The sequence below is a fragment of the Trachemys scripta genome, chromosome 10 (genome assembly GCF_013100865.1).
Source record: "Trachemys scripta elegans isolate TJP31775 chromosome 10, CAS_Tse_1.0, whole genome shotgun sequence".
Lineage (NCBI taxonomy): Eukaryota > Metazoa > Chordata > Testudines > Emydidae > Trachemys > Trachemys scripta.
Window position 1 is genome coordinate 19381873 of NC_048307.1, and position 20417 is coordinate 19402289.

At 40.1% G+C, this 20417-nt stretch overlaps 1 protein-coding gene across 1 annotated transcript; it reads left to right on the top strand.

Annotated features, from left to right (window-relative positions):
- The first annotated feature begins 1423 nt into the window (after positions 1-1423).
- On the top strand, positions 1424-14014 carry CEP20 (centrosomal protein 20). The gene is made up of 5 exons (XM_034784528.1): positions 1424-1570; positions 7385-7582; positions 9089-9173; positions 10070-10206; positions 13531-14014. The coding sequence occupies exons 1-5, from the start codon at positions 1543-1545 to the stop codon at positions 13605-13607; spliced, it is 525 nt and encodes a 174-aa protein (XP_034640419.1). The 5' UTR covers positions 1424-1542; the 3' UTR covers positions 13608-14014.
- Positions 14015-20417: the final 6403 nt, after the last annotated feature.

Sequence of the window (20417 nt, forward strand, 5' to 3'; positions counted from 1 at the left end):
TTTTCCAACTCCCTGGGGAGCATTGCTAAATATGAAGGAGTTTCAGGATTCATTAGAGCCATTAAGGGGATGACAGAGTCATCTGGCAGGCTCAAAAGAATGCCTTGGTCAGAGCAGTGAATAGTAGCCCGGAGTTTGCACAGCAAATCACGTCCCAATAAACTGGTTAGTCCTTGGGTAAGTAGGAAGGCGTGTTCCTCAGACAGGGGCCCTATGTGTATGTTTAAAGGTTTGGAAATCTGACAACAAAAAGGATTTCCTTCAATTCCCATAACATGTTCGATTTTGCCACTCTTAGGAAGATCCAAATCAGTAAGGGTGGAAAGGGTGGCTCCTGTATCTAATAAGCAATCATACTGTTTTCCTCCAATCATCAAAGGAACTAGGGGATCATTGCGGGATAAGGAAAACACTGCGCAACATAACAACATGGAACCCCCCTTCATCCCATCAGTCATAAAGTCCCCCATCCTGCATCACCCCCAGAAGGGTTTTCCTCGGCCTCTGCCGACGCCAAGCTCTGCTCCCTTCAATACAACCGCTAACATTCTTATATTCCCTTTTTCTTCCTTCACCCTCTCAGCCTTTCGTTGGGCTTCTCGCCCATTAAACACTCCGGTGGCAATAGCCACTACCTGAGGAAGAGGCATCCCTGCAAATCCTTCCACGTCATTTAATCTCCACCTTATATCTTTCACAGCCTGGTCTTTAAACAATCAAGGAGTCGGGCAGACTTCGCCTGTGAACGTGGCTTCGGGTATTATAGGCCACTGGCAGATCAGGATACAATGTGGCTTAGGGTCGGGATAGGGTTAGAGGTAGATCCTACACCGGTGCAAAGGTGGTCCCTGGGACCACCTGATTTACCTGAACGGGAAGGGGTTGAGGGGACACAGCTGGTGGGGGAACTGGCCTATAATCATCTTCCTCTTACCACGACACTGCTGGTAAGGAGGAGGTTTAGCTTGTTGTAACATGAGAGTGCACTCTTTATCTTTACAAATTCCAGTTCCACCACTGCACCCCGCAGAGGGTCCCCTCCCATCTCCTGAAGAGGTCAGAAGGAAATAGAGCCTTATAATCGTTCTGGGTGACAAAGAAATACAGCAAACAGCCAAATTCACATAATGCAGGCAACATCTGGGGATTTATGCGAAGGGCTTCCTGCCCGACACTCCCCCTCCCTCACACACAAACACACAGGGCTAAATCCACCGCAACAAACACTCCCACCTGCCCACACTCATGGGCAGAAACCAGCTCCACCCCAGCCTCTCCGCCCCGCCCCAGAGAGTCACTTTCTCCCATTCAAAACCCCCCACGCTTCGGAACGCTCCAGTTGTCACGCACCCTGATTGGCTCAGGGCGCAGCGATGGAACGTTGAGACAAGCGCCACTTCCGCAATCGAAAGATTTTCGCGCCACCTCCCCGTTGCCGGTTAGCGGAGTAGGCACGCGCCGCGCGACCTTAGCCGTTTTCATCCGGGGCCTTTCCCTCTCCTCCCAGTCCCCGCCCCTCGGCGGAGTAGGGGCCGTTGGAAGATGGCGACCATCGCCGAGTTGAAAGCAGGTAATGGCTGCCTGTAGGGAGCAGCTGTTCCCAGAGCGCCCGTGCTGTGTAGGAGCCCCTGCCCGCTCCGGGGCGCTCTCGGGGGAGGGGGTGGCAGTGGGAGCCGCTGGGGCAGCGTGTGCGCCGGGCCGGCGCTGCTGGATAAATCCTTGCAGCCAGGCCCTGGTTTCCCAAGTGGAGATTCCTTCCCGCCCTGACAGACGATTGGGCGAGAGGCCCTGGTAGCCCAGCGCTCTCTCCTGGCGGCGCTGCCGGAGCTGCGCGTTGCCACACGTGTGGACGCAGCCCTGGAGGAGCTATACCGGCACCGCCTGTGCTTGAAGCGGTCCTCCTCCGCCCCAAGCGCCCACCTGGCCCTAGTGTAGACAGGGACCCAGAGGTAAGCTAGGTGATGAAGGCACTGCTGCGCCCCCTACCCGTAGTTTATTTTCTCTCCACTCTGTATTGTGCAGGGTAATTACCCCTTGTTTTAAACCCACCTTCTCTTAGCAGTGAAGCCAAAGCCAGACTCTGGCAGGAAAAGAGGGGAACAAACCTGCATTTATAATGGAGAGGGGAAAAAATTGGATAAAAACGCCTCACATGTTTCCTGAATACATCATATAGAAACAGACAAGGGCATGGATCTAGTTTTTTTACCCCTTCTTGCAAATCCTCTTTCATGTTCATCAGTCTCTTACTCTTTGGAAGAGTGTTCCTTCCCAAACCCTAGCATTTCCCCCCAGAAGCTCCTCTCTAACAGCCATTACAAAACATATCAGTGTTGCCAAGTCTCATGATTTTATCTCAAGTCTCACAGTAGTTAATGAGAATAGATTTTTAAAAAAAAAAGCCCCAGCTCCTGGAGTCTTGGGATTAGGTAAAACTGTCAGATTTCACCAAAAAAGATAGGGTGGATAAAATTAGGTTTTTTAAAAAAAAAATGGTTTAAAGTGGATTTTTTAAATTGTTTAAGTTATTCTCTTTTAAAATTAAACCTATTTAAACTAAAATCTGAATTTAATACAAAATATTAAGGCCTACATTTATTATAATCTCAAAACAGTTTCAGCATATTTAAATATGTCCCTCTATCAAAATCTTTGCGTTAAAGGCTACTTTTTTGTATATAAAGAACCTTGAGAAAAGCCATCTAACTTTTCAAGTTAAGCTTTATAAATATCGCACAATATTTTCATGTACTGTATTAAGGGCTTGATCAGGTGGGAGCCATAGGGGCTGTGCTACTGGGAGCAAGAGACTGGCAAAATCATCACAGGCATTGGGACCTAGCCATTGACTCCAGGAGACACCCTTATTATTTCATTAGGATCATCCACTGACTTAATTCTTAAATTATGAATATTTAAGACTCCTCCCACCATAGAAATTTACTCATTTCATGGGGAGGAGGGAAGGGGGAAAAAAACAGCAATTGATCTACCTAGTAACTACCAGCCCTTGCTTCTGGACAGTTTTGGGCACGTCATGTAAATGGCCTTGGCTCTGTCTCTTTGCATCTGTACACAGATAAACAAATCCATTATTTTCTCAACTGCCTCCCTTTTGTCTCTAAATAAATAAAATACTGCAGTGCAAAAGGCATGTGGGTCACATGAGCAAAAATCTTGGATTGTTAGTTCTTTTGTTTTTTGGGGGGGGAAGGGGGGAAATTGGGGAAATTATGTGACAAGGGAAGAGGAGCAGAGTGTACAACCAAAAAAGGAGTAGCATTGGTAGCAAAGCAGAACACTGAAGAAGGGACAACATTCTTCAGAATGCAACCTCTAGAGTGGATTTCAACACCAGGGAACTGAAGGAAAAAAGTTCCCATGGCTACAAGTCATAAAAAGGCACTAACTGGGAATATTTTCAAGAAATTCCTCTACCTCTGGCTAAACATGAACACCTACCAAATGTAAATAATGCAACAAAGTTGCAAGGTCTGGTTTGTCAAAATGAAACATGAAAAATGAACAGGAGTACTTGTAGCACCTTAGAGACTAACAAATTTATTTCGGCATAAGCTTTCATGGGCTACAGCTCACTTCTTCAGATGCATAGAGTGGAACACACAGGCAGAAGATATTTATACATACAGAGAACATGAAAAGGTGGAAGTACGCGTACTAGTTGTAAGAGGCCAATCAATTGAGATGAGCTATAAGTAGCAGCAGAAGGAAAAAAAACTTTGAAGTGATAATTGAGATGACCCATAGAAGGTGTGAGGAGAACTTAACATGGGGGGAAAAAAATTCAATTAGTGTAATGACCCAACCATTCCCAGTCTCTGTTTAGGCCTAAGTTAATTGTGTCTAATTTGCATATTAATTCAAGTTCAGCAGTCTCTCTTTGGAGTCTGTTTTTGAAGTTTTTTTTGTTGCAAAACTGACACTTTCAAGTCTGTCACTGAGTGATTAGAGAGGTTGAAGTGTTCTCGCACTGGTTTTTGAATGTTATGATTCCTGATGTCAGATTTGTGTCCATTTATTCTTTTGCGTAGAGACTGTCCAGTTTGGCCAATGTGCATGGCAGAGGGGCATTGCTGGCACATGATGGTATATATCACGTTGGTAGATGTGCAGGTGAACAAGCCCCTGATGGTGTGGCTGATGTGCTTAGGTCCTATGATGGTGTCACTTTTTTCTTCTGCTGCTACTTATAGCTCATCTCAATTGATTGGCCTCTTATAATTGGTATGCGTAATTCCCCTTTTTCATGTTCTCTGTATGTATAAATATCTTCTGCCTGTGTGTTCCACTCTATGAATCTGAAGAAGTGAGCTGTAGCCCATGAAAGCTTATGTGAAATAAATTTGTTAGTCTCTAAGGTGCCACAAGTACTCCTGTTCTTTTTGCGGATACAGACTAACACGGCTGCTACTTTGAAACCTGTCATTATGAAAAATGTTACTCAGAAGGCAATGACTTTGAAGATGTGGACAGCTGCAGTAGGAAGACTTTCATTTACAATCTTTTTTTTAAGCAGTGCACTGAGTAATAGTGAGTGAACGAGTGATGCTTTACCATTTTGTTTCAGGGTCCAGTTTAGACATAAGGGGCTATGAAGGTCTATCATCTGCACTGTTTACAACTTCAAAGTCTTCTGCGGTCACCTCTAGCAGTGCTATAACTAAACATATGGGCAGCAAATACCTGTATCAACAAAAACTCCTCCTTCAGTAAAGCCTTGGATAAATTCATAATCAGGGCCAGCTAATTAAAGCAAGACTCCATAGATGAACAGAAAGGCTAATCTGTTCAGTTCATTTATGCAACTTTGTCTTCTTCAGACCAACCATTTCATCGACATGGTTCGATCATTATGACCAGGCTATATGCCACCAGGCAGAGCAGATGTTGCTGGAAGGTTGCTGCATACAGTGTATCAGAAGGAAATTGAACAGTGTGCAAGAAGTATTGATAGGAAATTTGTTAATTTGAGTCTTAATGAGTGGAGCAATATACCTAATGATGCAGTAATACATGCGTGTGTCAACAGAAGATGGGGATGTCTATCTTACAGAAACAGTTGATACATCAAGAAATGCTTATACAACAGAATACTTAGAAGTAGCAGCAGTAAAAGCTGTAACAAACAGCAAAATTTCAAGTGTGAAATACATAGCTTGGTCACAGACAATGCTGCAGATGTAGCAAAGATGAGAAGAAATCTAGAAGATAAGGAAGGGAGCCTGTAAACTGTAACATGGGTGCAAAGCTCATTTGCTTCACTGAAAAGATCAAGAGGATCCAAACTAATTCTCCCCTAAGATGGAATTCAGTGGTTGACAGTTTTGAGCTATTTGTTAAGAACTGGCCTATTCTGATGACGTTTTATGAAGAAAATAGTGACAAAAATAGGTGGAACTATTATACCCAAAGTAGTCAACATCGGACTAAAGAGGAATGTAGAAGATATGCTGAATGTACTGAAACCTATTTTCATAGCCTTGGACAAATTGCAGCAGAAAGATTGCTACTGTATTGCTGATGATGTTGAAATTTGGAAAGAACTCAGACATTGAAGAAATGCCAACAAAGTAGTTAAATTGCGGGCCATAGAGTAGCAGATGGATCAAGCATCTATGCTTCCTTGACAATATTCTCAACCTAAAGTACCAGGGTAGATGCTTAATTGCTGAAAAAGAATATGTGGCTATGACATGGGGATCTAATAATCACCCAGTCATTCTAATCATAATAAATTTCAGGGCTGTTTGCTGATGTTTTAAAGACAGTTATGGCACTGAACTGGTGGAAATCATAGCTAATCACCTGAAAAAGAACTTATTGAAGTGCTAAACCAGCTTTTGACCACAGAAAGCATATTTTCTTCATTTGACTAATTAATTCAAAGTTGAAAAATTGGGAGTTGGAAAAAAAAGCAGGAAAACTTGTCTCTTCCAGTCAGTGAATAAAGATGAGGAGGGAGGGGTGAGATCGACCAGTCTTATGTTTGAAGGATAGCTGAAGTAACTTAAGTCTCCTGAAAATGAGACCGTTTGGGCAAGAAGGACTTTAAGCTCCAGTCACATTCACTTAGGCATATTGGAAAATTTTCCCAAGCGGACTTGAAATCTGTTTAATTCACTGACTACAGTTAATCCCTGTTTCTTTAATAAATGATTGAGTTGTGTTTTGATGAGACTGTATTCAAAACATTTAAGGTTTTAATAAAAAAAACTTTATATGCAGTTGTGTAATTCTAGTTTCTAACCTAGTGCAGCTTGCGCAAAATTAATTATCTAGTAAATGAGCAAGATATTCACCATTTTCTAACAGTCTATAAATGTATAATTAGGAATCTGAAAATTATAAGCTATAATTGCATAAATAAATGTATAATAGTGTACCTTCCTAAGTGGCAAAAAGATGTAGCAAATCTAGTGTACTGCCTATTTAGCTGTAAATCAACATGTTTTAATGTTTATATCAGGGGTCGGCAACGTTCGGCACACAGCTCGCCAGGATAAGCACCCTGGTGGGCCGGGCCAGTTTTATTTACCTGCTGACGCGGCGCGGGCGAGCGATGTGCTGGCCGCGGCTTCTCGCCACCCCCATTGGCCCAGGACGGCGAACCGCGGCCAGTGGGGGCCGCGATCGGCCGAACCTACCGCATCAGCAGGTAAATAAAACTGGCCTGGCCCGCCAGGGTGCTTATCCTGGTGAGCTGCGTGCCGAACATTGCCGACCCCTGGTTTATATGAACCAGTGAGAGTGCACCTTTCTTTAGAAAAATAAAGGAAGTACAAAGAGTTTATTAAAATTGATTTAAATCCAGGCTTTCCACTTGGTGATTTAAATAGCTGAAAAAGTAGTATCTAGACCTCATGGTTGCAGAGAACAGTTTGACACTAGAATCCATGTTTCCAAAGGCAAATAAATAGAACTCATTCAAATATTTCTCAAAATTCATTGTTAACCAATGTCATGATTAGTTTTTGGGCCCTGACTCATGATTTTTGAACACTTGGGGTTGGCCTTTCCTATATTAGACATTTTGAAATAATTTCTTACTGGTTTTAGCAGCATGAGAACCTTGTATACACTTGAGCTCACGGTGGCTGATATTGTTTTTAATTTCATGTTATCTAGCTTTGCTCAGAGATGGTCTCTAATCAGTGCTTAAAAGGCCAGCTGACTTGTCCATGCTTCGGATCCCATGCATTTCTCTTCATAATTAATAATCCTTAACCACCATTCCAAATAGTTTGGACAACTCACTTTTTTTAAAATGATTAAGTTATATAAAATGACTGATTCTGGGGGTTAGTATTGAATAATAAGCTTATGACTGTGCAGTAATAGAAATTCTTTTTTATGTATTTAATAGTACTGAAGGACACGTTGGAAAAGAGAGGTGCACTGGGACAAATAAAAGCAAGGATCAGAGCTGAAGTTTTTAATGCGTTGGATGACCAAAGTGAACCACGGCCACCACTGTCTCATGAAAATTTTCTAATCAATGAACTAATTCGTGAATACTTGGAATTCAATAAATATAAATACACTGCATCTGTTCTAACAGCAGGTATTGGGTTGGCTTACTGGCTTCAACTGCTTTATTTACAATCTCTATCTTAATGGATAATAGCTGGATTAGCTCAATAAATCTGATCGTATTACATTGTGATGACATAAGTCAGAAAATCTTCAGGGTCATGTGTATACTCTTTTCCCTTCTCCCCAGCTTGTTTTGTAAAGGTTAGTGAAGATAAATAAAGTGTAGACATCTCTTTTCCCTCAGACATCAGGCTAAATAATGGCATTAGTCTCTGAGAAGTCTTTCTTTCCCAGGCTCCTTACCATAAGTTAAATGTGTCAGTGTAGCAACTGATGCACAGGAGAGGATGGCTTTCTAAAGCAAAAATTAACAGTCTGCAATAGCAGGCGGAGAAACATCCTTGCCAGTTAAGCGCAATCGCATGTGATGCACATATAGTATATGGAATGCAAACTGCCACCACTGAAGTGTCCAAATATTTTCTGACACGGGAATGAGTATTTTAAAGCATACAGTCCCATTTATATTTCCATTTCCTATTAAGTAAAGTGCAAAATGGAAATATAAATGAAGGATGAAAATTCAGGTGTCAACTAATGATTCCAAACTATATTAGCACTTCAAATGCGGTGGAGGGCAGTCTTATGTCTTGGAGTACTGTGAATACACTATCTAACTGCACCCAAGACTTGGTTAGAGGTACTCAGTAAATAGTAGGATTGAGGGTAAAAAGGAGTAATTAGTGTTTGAACAACTGCATCTATGCTTTAATGTTATTGATTATATTTCAAATATTAGTGTGATAGTTATATAAAATAAATCAGTGTCCTACATATTTATACATATTTGAAATTTGTACAGGTCCTCAGTTCTGGCATTATTGCTGCTGTTGCCTGTTGGAAATGTAGTGTGCAAAAGACATGTAACATGCTCTAATTGTGCTTAGCAATAATATTTAAACTGGAAAGATGCAATAATTAGACTGAAAATAGCTCAGTAAAGCAATATGAAAGATGTTCAAGTAAGGAGCTAATTTGATATTTGTACTCATTGTGACAGTATCCTTTAGAGTCAACTTTCTCTTAAAAGGATATTTTAAATGCACAGATATGTCCATGCATCTTTTGATGGGGAGAGAGGAAGGAGTTTGTGGATTCCATTATGTGCGGAATCAGCCTGATATTTGTAACAGTATCCCTGTGGGGGAAAAATAAGTTACCCAAATATTTTTTATTTAAAAATGACTTTAGTCATGTTTTTCTTTTATATAACTTTAAGAACTTCATAGTAGAGGATAATTATTAAAGTTTGTTATAGGAATCCCAAGTAGTATTGGACTCAGAGCCATCATGGGAATAGAAAAGATCTAACAGTGGGAATATATGTCAAAGGTAACATGTGCACTCTGATGTTGTTCCAAAGACCAGAATGTAAAAAACATTATTTATATATCACACACACACATACTAGCAGACTTTTAGTTTAACTATTATTTAAGAACTTAAAATATTTTAAACATTCTTAACTTTTCAGAATCTGGCCAACCTGAAGTACCATTGGATAGACAGTTTCTTGTCCATGAGCTGAATATAGTTGAAGATCCAAATAGAAAATCAGTGTAAGTAGATTTGAAATCACAGTGCACTCTATTCAGTATATGTGCCACATTTTCTATGCCTGGTGTAATATTTGTTTAAGACCCAGGTAAGTGCTATTTGCAGTCTTAAGTCTTGGGGATGTGCAAATGGTCTTTGGAGGAACTGGCCTACATTTCATGCTCCAAGGGTGTAATTCTGCTCTGCACAAGCATGTTACCAATTTGTGTAGTAACTGTTAGCATCTGAAACATGTATACGGAACTGTTCTACCTGGTTTGCGAAAGTCTCCACACTGCGCATTAGGACCGCAACACGCAAGCCTCAGACACTACCCTTTAGAGAGCTGTTCACTGTGGTTTTCCACACATCTTTCAACTAACTCCAAAGTCAGTTGCGAAATTGTGCTTTGAGACTTCCATGTGAATGTGTGTGGTGCTCCTTGGCATGACATACATAAACCAATGAAATGATTGTTTCTGTATTGGCAATTATTAATTTTGACAAATATGAATAAAGAATCAGAGTAATTTTTTTACTTATCCTGATTTAGGACATCCTGTATGAGGTAAGATGATCAAATAGGATTGCTTTTTACAAAATTAGAGGAATGTATTTTAGGTTTATTTGTTTACAAACAGAAGGAAAAAGAGCATTGGCTGTGACATTTTTAAACTAAATAATTTTGAGACAGGAATTATAAACTTTGAGTTAAAAACACAATGTTTGGGAAATAGTTATGCTGAAGACATCTATCTGTCTACATTCTGGGAACCAGTACTGAGGACTAAGTGGCCTTTTCCTGTTCCAGGACTCTTTGTTCTTTGAAATTAAAAAAAAAAAAAGGGGGGGGGGGGAGATTCTTATGCTCAGCACTTTACATTCTATGTACACTACTTTGTTGTTTCTCTTTTAACAGCCCTCTCTTGTATGGAATTATAGCTCATTTTTTACATGGTAGTAAAGGCGACATCCATGATACATTTTCAAAAGGATCTTCACTGCAGTTTCCAAGACGGAATCTCAGCAAACTACCTAATGAAAGAAATCAAATGGGTGTGTATATCTTAATCTGCAGCTTTGTTGTTCCTCAGGAGTTTTTAGGTCCTACAAGAAGAGCCAGCACTGTGCCCTCTGCGCACCACTGACTCTGCTCTGATCCCGTCTCATGTTTCAAAGGGCGTAGTTTAGCACAATGATTAGGGATAGTTCTCCATTCCAGATAATCTGGTATTGGCAATTAGAACTTGACCACTATTCCCCCCACCTCCAGTGCCCTGTTTTGAGCCACTTGACAGAGATTTTAATAGAACAAAGATGCTAACAAATGGGAACAGTCATTGCCATAGATTCATAAGTGTTTTTTGCATCTAAAAGTGAATTCACAAGGCAGATCTCTATAGCCAAAAGTTTGCCTAGCCCATATTAAATTATTTCCCCAGTTGATTGATAACTTCATACACATGTATAAAGAACATGAAAGTGGAACACATCAGAATGCAAAATAAGATACACCAAGTGTATAACCTCTTCTATGCAAAGACTACATAAAGGATGAGATTTATTTTTCCAGGTTTCTCTGTGATGATAGTTCTATCAAAAACAATGTTAATATTTTCAAAATGTGTTGGCTAATCATGTTAAGATCTAGGGCTGTAGGATGTATCCTGCTACAAAGTGCTACATTAATACCAGATATAGCTATATGTACATGAAAGATCTTTGCTCAAACCATGGCTAATTTTATGAAGCAAGAATCCTTCACTTCTGATCTCTTTTAATGCGTATGAATATTTCATTTTTACCTTGTAACATCAAGGTAGGAGGAAAATACATTTCTGACTTACCAAGACCAAACACGCTGAAAACCAGTTGTGAAAAATGTTCACAGATCTTGTTTTTGCCATCAAATGTCTTGATAGTTGGAATTTTCCTCTAAAATGGGAATTATTATCTGGACAACAGACATTTTTGAAATTGGACACAGTCCACAGTGAAGTTAAATATACAGCCTTATTTTAAGTATTGCTGAGTGTTGCAGTTTCTATTGTCTTCAATGGTAGCTGCAGGTAGCCAGGACAATTGAAACACACAAGTTGTTTTTTAACTGCATATGAAAATTTTAAGAATATTACAAATGCTTGAAACTCATTAACAGGAGACAGATGAGTTATTCTGGTTGGTAGATAGTAGGAAGAGAGTTATGTGCAATTTTTCCTGTAGTTTTAGAAGTCAGGATTTGCTGACGCTGAACATTACCAGTGTTACTGATCTTGCATTGAGAAGCCGTAAATCCCAACTCCCAGTGCCAAAATATCACCCACGATCTTTTTCCAATTTTGCTTCTGAGGACAAGGCCCAAATTTCACTTTGTCACACTACTATAAATCTGGAATAGTTCTACTGGCATCAGTTGAATTACTTCATATTTACACTGGAATAACTAGGAGCAAAATTTATCCCAAACTCTCAGTACAGGGTTGGGGGTGCATACACATGAATATATATTTTTATGCAAAGACATTTCTTGTATGTTCTGATCATCAAAATATTTCCACTAGGAAGTTCTCATTAGTTCAGGCATCTTTCTTTAAGTTTAATTTATGCCTGTAGGCATAAATACCCAATTCTCTATAAGGCCTGATCCAAAGCCCATTGAGATCGGTGGGAGTTTTTCCCCCTGACTTCAGTCATCTCTAGATCAGGCCATAACTGATATTACCATGTTATACTGTAATATCACTGTCTTTAGTTTCCTGTTTGTTTCTAGCCACTTTGACCAGGTCCACACAAGTATTTAGTCTCCTTTCACTGAAATCAGTGGAAGTTGGGGCCTAAACACTTGTGTATCTGGGCTTTTCTGCCCACCTACTACTGATTCTGACTAGATACAGTGTATTTTCCCCCTTACTGTTTTATGCACAAGAGAGTGAAAGGGACAGTTGCTCCAGGATTTTTTTCCTTGAATAAGCCACTCTGCCGTGTTTTATTTCACTTATGTGCTCGTTGAGATTTGGTACTTTCCCTTAATTGTAAATCCTGAAAATCCTGCTGAAGATGGATATGTTTTATTCTCTTACATTATCTACAGATAAAAGCATTATATACAGGCTGTATTTTTATAGAGAGATTTATTTATCATGTAGGGGTATCAAAATGGGAGGCAGGGACAGCTAGTTTCCTTTCTGCCACAAGAGGGTGCCAAAGAAGCAACACTTTTTAGTACAGAAGCTGGGCTTCTCAAGAAGTAACTGGTTTCTCTTTTAGTTAAATCTCTTTCTGTGCAGTATTATCTCTAAGTGTTTAAGTTCAGTGTTGTGCTGGTTAGTTTAAACAATTATAAACTTAGTCAACAATCTTGCAATTGATTCTGCTCCGGAACTCCTATGCAGAACCCATTGATTTCGGTGAGACTCCACGCTGGGGTCTCCCTGCCAACTACAGGATGGGGTGTTAGTTGTTAGACATTACTACCTCCTTATGTAGGAATGGTAACTGTAGAAGCATATCTTAACTTTTTCGTAGAGGAAGCTTTAGTCTTTAGCTTTAGCCTATTTGTATTGTGAAGCAAGCGGATATGCAAAATGCAGCTGAGGAGCCCACAAAAAGCAATTGTTTTATGATACCAGATGTGTCTGATTAATTCTTCAGTACGTCTTACTATGAAGAAGCAAAATCAGTCCAGTGGAATAAATAAATGATCTTGAGAAAACAAATATTTCAGCATTCTGGAATCTGTTTTCCCTTTCTATGTAAATAGAACTCCTAATGAGTCATGTATGTTAAACAATGGAAGAGAAGACCCTTATTTTTCATGTTAGAAATGTTCTTGTTGTCCTGTGAATGTTCTGATATGCTTTTGGGCATGATACATCATAGAATATCAGGGTTGGAAGGGACCTTAGGAGGTCATCTAGTCCAACCCCCTGCTCAAAGCAGGACCAATCCCCAGACAGATTTTTGCCCCAGATCCCTCAATGGCCCCCTCAAGGATTGAACTCACAACCCTGGGTTTAGCAGGCTATCAATCCCTCCCCCCTTTGGTGATGGGGGTCCTGCTATATACTGTAAATTACAGTATGTTCCAATACATGAATACAGTACATTCAGGTGCGTCTGAGAACTATAATAAGACTGAAAGCTCATTCTATTAATATTTATTCAAAATGTTGTTGTAGCTGTATAGACAGATTTATGGTGCATAACTGCTAATGCAAAAACTGACATGGATGAGCTTCTTAGCCTCCTCTGGTCTTAAAATGTTTTATGTACTGAGGTTCGGATTACTAAATTTTGTTGACAATGACATTTACATAGAAATGTCTTCCCTGACTCTGCGGATGCATAAATACTTATACTACATCTTGTATTAATTTTCAGATTCAATTCCAGAACCAGGGAGGATGGCCGGCACTAGCATTGAAGATCCACTTGTTTTACAGGGTGTAAACAGATGACAATTCAGTTTTGTTGTCCATTTTTCATTTAAACAATCAAGACTGGATCCTGCAAACCTTTATTCACATGAATAGTTCTTGCTTACATAAGTTGTCCCTTTGACTTCAGTGGGACTGCTTGAATGAGTAAAGGCTACTCATAAATCAGACTTTGTAGGATTAGGCCCACAATAATTTATTGCTGGAAAAGCAAAGTTAGCTTAGGGCCTGTTCCTGCTATGCAAGAAGGGGCCCAACATGTTTTAATTTACAAAAATAAGACTTTTCAGGAGTATTTATTCTATTCCAGCACTCACTATTTAACTCTGTCTTTAGTCTCATTACTTTACACTACTTTTTCTGCACTTGTGAAATCACTATTACTGTACATGTGAATAAAAGCTAACTTTATTTTCTGTTTTACTTGATACTGCATTTGACTTGCAAGGGTGTAAACTTAATATTTTAAGCATTATTTGATAAGTGGCAGCCTCACCACTTCCTACAGATAATCAGTGGAAAATTAACTATGAAAACAGAACTAAAATGCCTTAGGGAATGTTTGACTTTTTTACTCCCCCGGAAGCCACAACTATATTTATCTTCATGCTATTGAACAACTATTGTCAAGTCTTCTTTTCCAGCAGGAGTTGTTATAAATTGTATGGAGTTAGTATCAAGCACACAAATGGGAAGACTATAGGGCCTATTTTTTTCCCTAAGCCGTTTAAAAATCAAAATTAGAGGAAGTTAAAACTAAAACTGCATAGTGAACCACCAGTTCCCAGAAAGTTCATTCATTTTCCCCAGGTATTTAAATTTTCAACAAACATAGGTAACCATTAAAAAACTGAGTTTGAAAGGCATGTGTGTATGTAAGTGGGCCTCAAGTTTGATTTAACAGACTTAATAAATATATTTAAATAAAACTCCTGATGGCATCAAGTAAAGGTTGTAGACTTGGATCCTTACTGAGGTTTTTTCCTTTATCTTGGCATAGCCTGAGGCTGACCTACGCTATAAAGTTAGGTTGGCTTGACTATGTCACTGACGGCTGTGAAAAATTTCGCACCCCGTGCAATGTAATTAACCCAACCTAAGCTCCAGTGTAGACACCACTAGATCAATGGAAGAATTTTTCCATCGACCTAGATACTACCTCACAGAGAGGTGGATTAACTACAGCAATGAAGAACCCCTTCCGTTGTAGGGAGTGTCTGTGCCAGCAGCTATACTGCTGTAGCATTTATTGTGTGGACATACCCTAAGTGTGTGTGAAGGGAGATAAGGTAAAATAGCAGCATAGGTAACTTTTGATTTAATAAGCTCTCAAGGAGAGGACTGTCTTCTCATTTGTGTTCGTACACTTCCCAACAAAATTGTGCCTTAATCCTGATTAGAACCTGTGGGCATTATTTATATTAAAGTGTTCTTTTGATTAGAACATAAAAATGGCCATAGTGGGTCAGACCAATAATCCACGTTCAGTCCAGTATTCAGTCTTCTGACAGTAGCCAATACCAGGTGCTTCAGAGGGAATGAATAGAACAAGCAATCAGTGTGATCCATCCTGTTGTCCATTCCCAGCTTCTGGCAGTCAGGGGGTAGGTACACCCAAAGCGTGGGTTGCGTCCCTGACCATCTTGGCTAATAACCGCCAATGGACCTATCCTCCATGAACTTAATTCTTTTTTAAAATCTAGTTGTACTTTTGGCCTTCACAACATCCTCTGGCAAGGAGTGCCACAACTTGACTGTGTGTTGTGTGAAGTACTACTTCCTTTTGTTTGTTTCAAACCTGCAACCTATTCATTTCATTGCGTGATCCCTGGTTCCTGTGTTATGAGAAGGAGTAAGTAACATTTTCTTATTTACTTTCTCCACACCAGTCATGATTTTATAGACTTCTATCATATCCTCCCTTGGTCATCTTTTGTCCAAAGTGAACAGTCCCAGCCTTTTTTGTTTCTCCTCATATGGGAAGCTGTTCCCTACCCGTAATCATTTTTGTTGCTCTTCTCTCTCCCTTTTCCAATTCTAATATATCTTTTTTGAGATGGTGCTACTTGAACTGCACACAGTATTTAAGGTGTGGGCATACCATGGATTTTTGTAGTGGCATTATGATATTTACTGTCTTATTATCTAGCCCTTTCTTAATGGTTCCTAACATTGTTAGCTTTGTTGACTGCTGTTACACAGTCAGCAGATGTTTAAGAGAACTATCCACAGTGATTCCAAGATCTTTCTTGAGTGGTATCAGCTAATTTAGATCCCATCATTGTGTGTGTATACATGGGATTATTTCCAATGTGTATTACTTGGCAGTTATCAACATTAAATTTCATCTACCATTTTGTTTCATGAGATCTCTTTGTAACTCTTCATAGTCTACTTTGGACTTAACTGCCTTGAGTAATTTTGTATCATCTGCAGTCTTTGCCACCTCACTGTTTACTCTTTTTTTTCTAGATCATTTATGAATGTGTTGAATAGCATTGGTCCCAGTACACATTCTTGGGGGACACCCCTATTTACCTCTCTCCATTCTAAAAGTGGAGGATTTCTTTCTAGCCTTTGTTTCCTGTCTTTTAACCATTTACTGATCCATGAGAGGACCTTCTCTCTTATCCCAGGACTGTTTGCTTTGGTTAAGAACCTTTGGTGAGGGACCTTGTCATAGACTTTCTGAAAGTCCAGTACACTATATGCACTGGCTCACCCTTGTTCACATATGTTGACCCCCCCCCTTTAGGAATTCTAATAGATTGGTGAGACATGATTTGCCATGTTGACTCTTCCCCAACAAATCATGTACAGCTATGCATCTGATAATTTTGTTCTTTACTATAGTTTCAACCAATTTGCCTGGTACTGAAGTTAGGCCTACTGGCCTGTAATTGAAGAATTGCCTCTGGAGCCTTTTAAAAACAAACAAAAACAAACAAACAAACAAAAACACATCACATTAGCTATCCTCCAGTCAGCTGGTACAGAGTCTGATTTAAGTGATAGGTTACATACTATAGTTAGTAGTTCTGCAATTTCATATTTGAGTTCCTTCAGAACTCAAAATAACTTATTAGGATATACCTGTAATGTGAAACCACAGCCATGAAGGATAATTACAGGTTTAAAGAGGAGAGGATTGTCAATAAAATAGATGCTCTATGGCTCTATTTATAACAGATATTAATTATATTACCCTCACAAGGTCCACTCACCACAGAGGCACCTCCTGTTGGCCATTCTGGGAATTAGCTCTGCCAGGCTTGCACTTTCTCCAATGGTGTCTTCCCCCATCCAGTCTTGCCATGCAGCCCCTCTCACTACAGAAATTGTAGTCTCCTCTTCATAGCTTGGCCCTCCAGCCACATCACAAAAATCCTCCCCTTCCAAGGAATTCAAAGTCCTTTTAGACTCAGTGGCATCTCCAACGCTCTTGCCACTTCCGGGTGGCTGGCAAGGGAACCCAGGCACCTTATAACAAGTAGCCAAAATCTCTGTTCTGTACTGTCCTATCCCTTGTTGCTGTTTCCTACCTATCCGTCCCTCGGCTTGCCAACTTCCCAACTCACTCCATGCAGGGAGTGGGTACAGAATACTTTCTCCAGCCCCTCCCTCAGTTTCCTGGCTTTATCCAGGTGAGCCTGTTTACTTAATTAAGACTTTCCCTTCAGTCTACCAGGTTAATTGGCCCATCTGGCCTCCATTCACTGCTGTGTGGTGGGGACACCCTATCACATGCTCCTTGAACTTAAAAAGCCTGAGTTTGAACTCCAGAGGACCAAATTCTACTCCCTTGTGTACACACAGAAGGCTCAGTTTAGTCCATAAGCATCTCAGAATTCCAATCATGTCTTCCTGTCAGGAGTGAGGAGTTAAGGTCCTCTGCAGGAAAGACGTTCCACTACCCAATGATTTATATGAGATATACAAAAAGGAGAATTCCCATGCAACAAAAGCACTTTTCTCTGAAGCCTTTCATCTCCCCCTGCACAACTTCTACAGAAGTTGCCCCTGGCTGCCTAGGGGCTCCAATGGGAGTTCATACTTACTTTTATAAGTCTAAATTTATTGGAGATGGATGTTGCTCCCGTGGATGGAGGCGATAATGAAGCTGGTACTTGCCTGTTCCTCACCAAAAAGACAATTGTGTAGGAGTATGATACTCTATGCATGAAAGGAAAGGCTACTGGGATCTACATTAGTCATATGTACTCCACTGAATTGTGGAATGGGGATTTAAATCTGGATTCAAGCCAGAAATCCACTTTAGAACCAAAGGAAATTGATGGGCTATTTTCTTACAAAAGTTTAGTAATATGGAGCCAACTTCAATAACATGTTGAGGTTCCATACTGATCTGGGGGTGCGATAGCTGCCACAGCATTTGCTTTGAATCCAACCCTTAATTTGTATTTATTTGTGCATAAGCTTTCGTGGGTAAATGACCCCACTTCTTCAGATGCATGGAGTGAAAATTACAGATACAGTCATAAATATCTGTAATTTTCACTCCATGCATCTGAAGAAGTGGGTTTTTTTACCCACGAAAGCTCATGCCCAAATAAATCTGTTAGTCTTTAAGGTGCCACTGGCCTCCTCGTTGTTTTTGTGGATACAGACTAACACAGCTACCCTTCTGATACTTAATTTGTATGCACTTTAATCTTTTTACATTTATGGAACTTGATTCTTTTTGGAACATGAAGCGTTTATTATTGTAGCAACCAAAGCTAAAACACAAACACAGTGATATTTGTATAACACAGCCTTGGAACATTGACATGAACATTTACCAGCCCAGCCACAACTCTTACTACCTACATTTTACCATGATAGTTGATAATAATGAAAGATGGATCATCCACCAAGATCCAGGCATGGAGAGATGCTGTGCATAAGGGATCTCCCCATTCTGATGTGTGTGTGGGGAAGGGAAGATTCAACTCCCTCCACAGTAATAGTGTATATTTCATAGTTTTCCATAAAAGAAACTTTCTTAGGTAACTTAAACTTTCTTATTAAGTACTTAAAAATTCAAACCTTAAGGTACAGATTCCTAACAAAACCCCCAACCCCTCCATGCACTAAAAAAAGTCAGTTTCATTTTTATTCCTAGAACCTAATCATTTCCAATTTCCCCCCCCTCAGGCAGAAGCACAATATTTGGCTGTCAAACTCAGCAGTGAGACATTTAAATCCAATCTCCTCAATGAGCTATACTTTTTCTAGAAAATTGACATGGAAATATTTTTGCAAACCCAACATTTGAGGTCTCTGGGGTGACAAAATCTTTTTAAACCACAAAGACATTGTAAAAGGACAAGTTGGATATCACCATCCCTTGCTTTAAAAGTAGAAGTTTAATTTTGCCTCAACATTTATGTTTCATAAATGCCCCAGTATTCAGGACAAAGGTGATAGTTAGCCTCTGATCATATTCTATTCCACTAACATTTTCTTATTTAGATTTTATCTTACATATGGCTTGCTTGCAACTCGGCCTCTGTGGCAATTCCTATCACACATGGCTTCCAATTGTAACTCTGATATATACCCCCATCTAGCTTTTTTAAACTTTCCAGTTCAGTTTAATATCACATCATACATCACTCACCACCATTTACTCTGTTAAACATGCAGCCTGCGTGTGTGCATGCAGCAGTTCACCAAATTGGAGGGACAATTTCCACTCCTTTTTAAGTTGCTATTAACATTCAGATATAGTTGAGACACAGCTCTATACGTTTGTAGGGAACATTTTAAGATAATTTTGATGAATGCTATATAATCCAGTGACACTTTTCAGAGGGCCCCATGGTTTTCTTTACCTCCCTGTTTAAAAGCTAAGAAGTAGCAGAGCAGCTGCAAGACATAGGTGAGTTACTAAGCAGACAACTTCCTATCAGGGAGGGCCTAGCCTTCCTTAATTTTTGGATCGATTTTCCTCTGCCTGGATTTGCCATAGTCATTTACACCTTTGTAAAGTGCTGTACATTGCTACCTTTCTGACTTTGGTAGGGTTGTGCTCTTACTTTTCCCAGGTGGAAATGACCACGCAAGATGCAAGGCAGAGTAGAAGCTGGACCTACATCTGCAGCTAAAGGATGCAAACAGCAGGAGAGTTCAAATTTTCCCAGCTGACTAGAGTTGGTCAAATAATTTGCTGACGTGCATGAATTTTGTGATTTTTTTCAAATAAGTTATTCACATATAACTCCTCCCCCCCCCCCCCCAATTATTTGTCCAGCTCTGCTAAGAATCCAGCAGCAGGTCCGGTGCAAAGCAACAATCCAAGTCTCTTGTACCACACAATAGTTGTATTAAAAAACTAAAATGATACAAAATCAACATAGCACACACTGAATGGATTAAAAACTGGCTAACGGATAGGACACAAAATATAATTGGACATGCAGAATTATCATTGAGCGGGTGTGTTTCTACTGCAGTCCACAGGGACTGGTTCTTGGCTCTATGCTGGTTAACATTTTTATCAATGACCTGGAAGAGAACATAAAATCATCACTGGAGAAGTCTACAGATGAAGCAAAAATTGGGGCAATGGTAAATACTGAAGCTGAAAAGGAAACTATGCTTTTTAATACAGCTCAGCGTAAATGTATACATCTAGGAACAAAGAATGGAGGCCATATTTACAAGATGGGGGGGACTTTATCCTGGGAAGAAGTGACTGAAAGAAATTTGGGGGATGCTGGTGGATAATCAGTTGAACATGAGTTACCAGAGCAACATAGTAGCCCAGGGGTCGGCAATCGTGGTTCCACGCCCGCCTGGGTGCATACCCTGGCGAGCCGCGTGCCA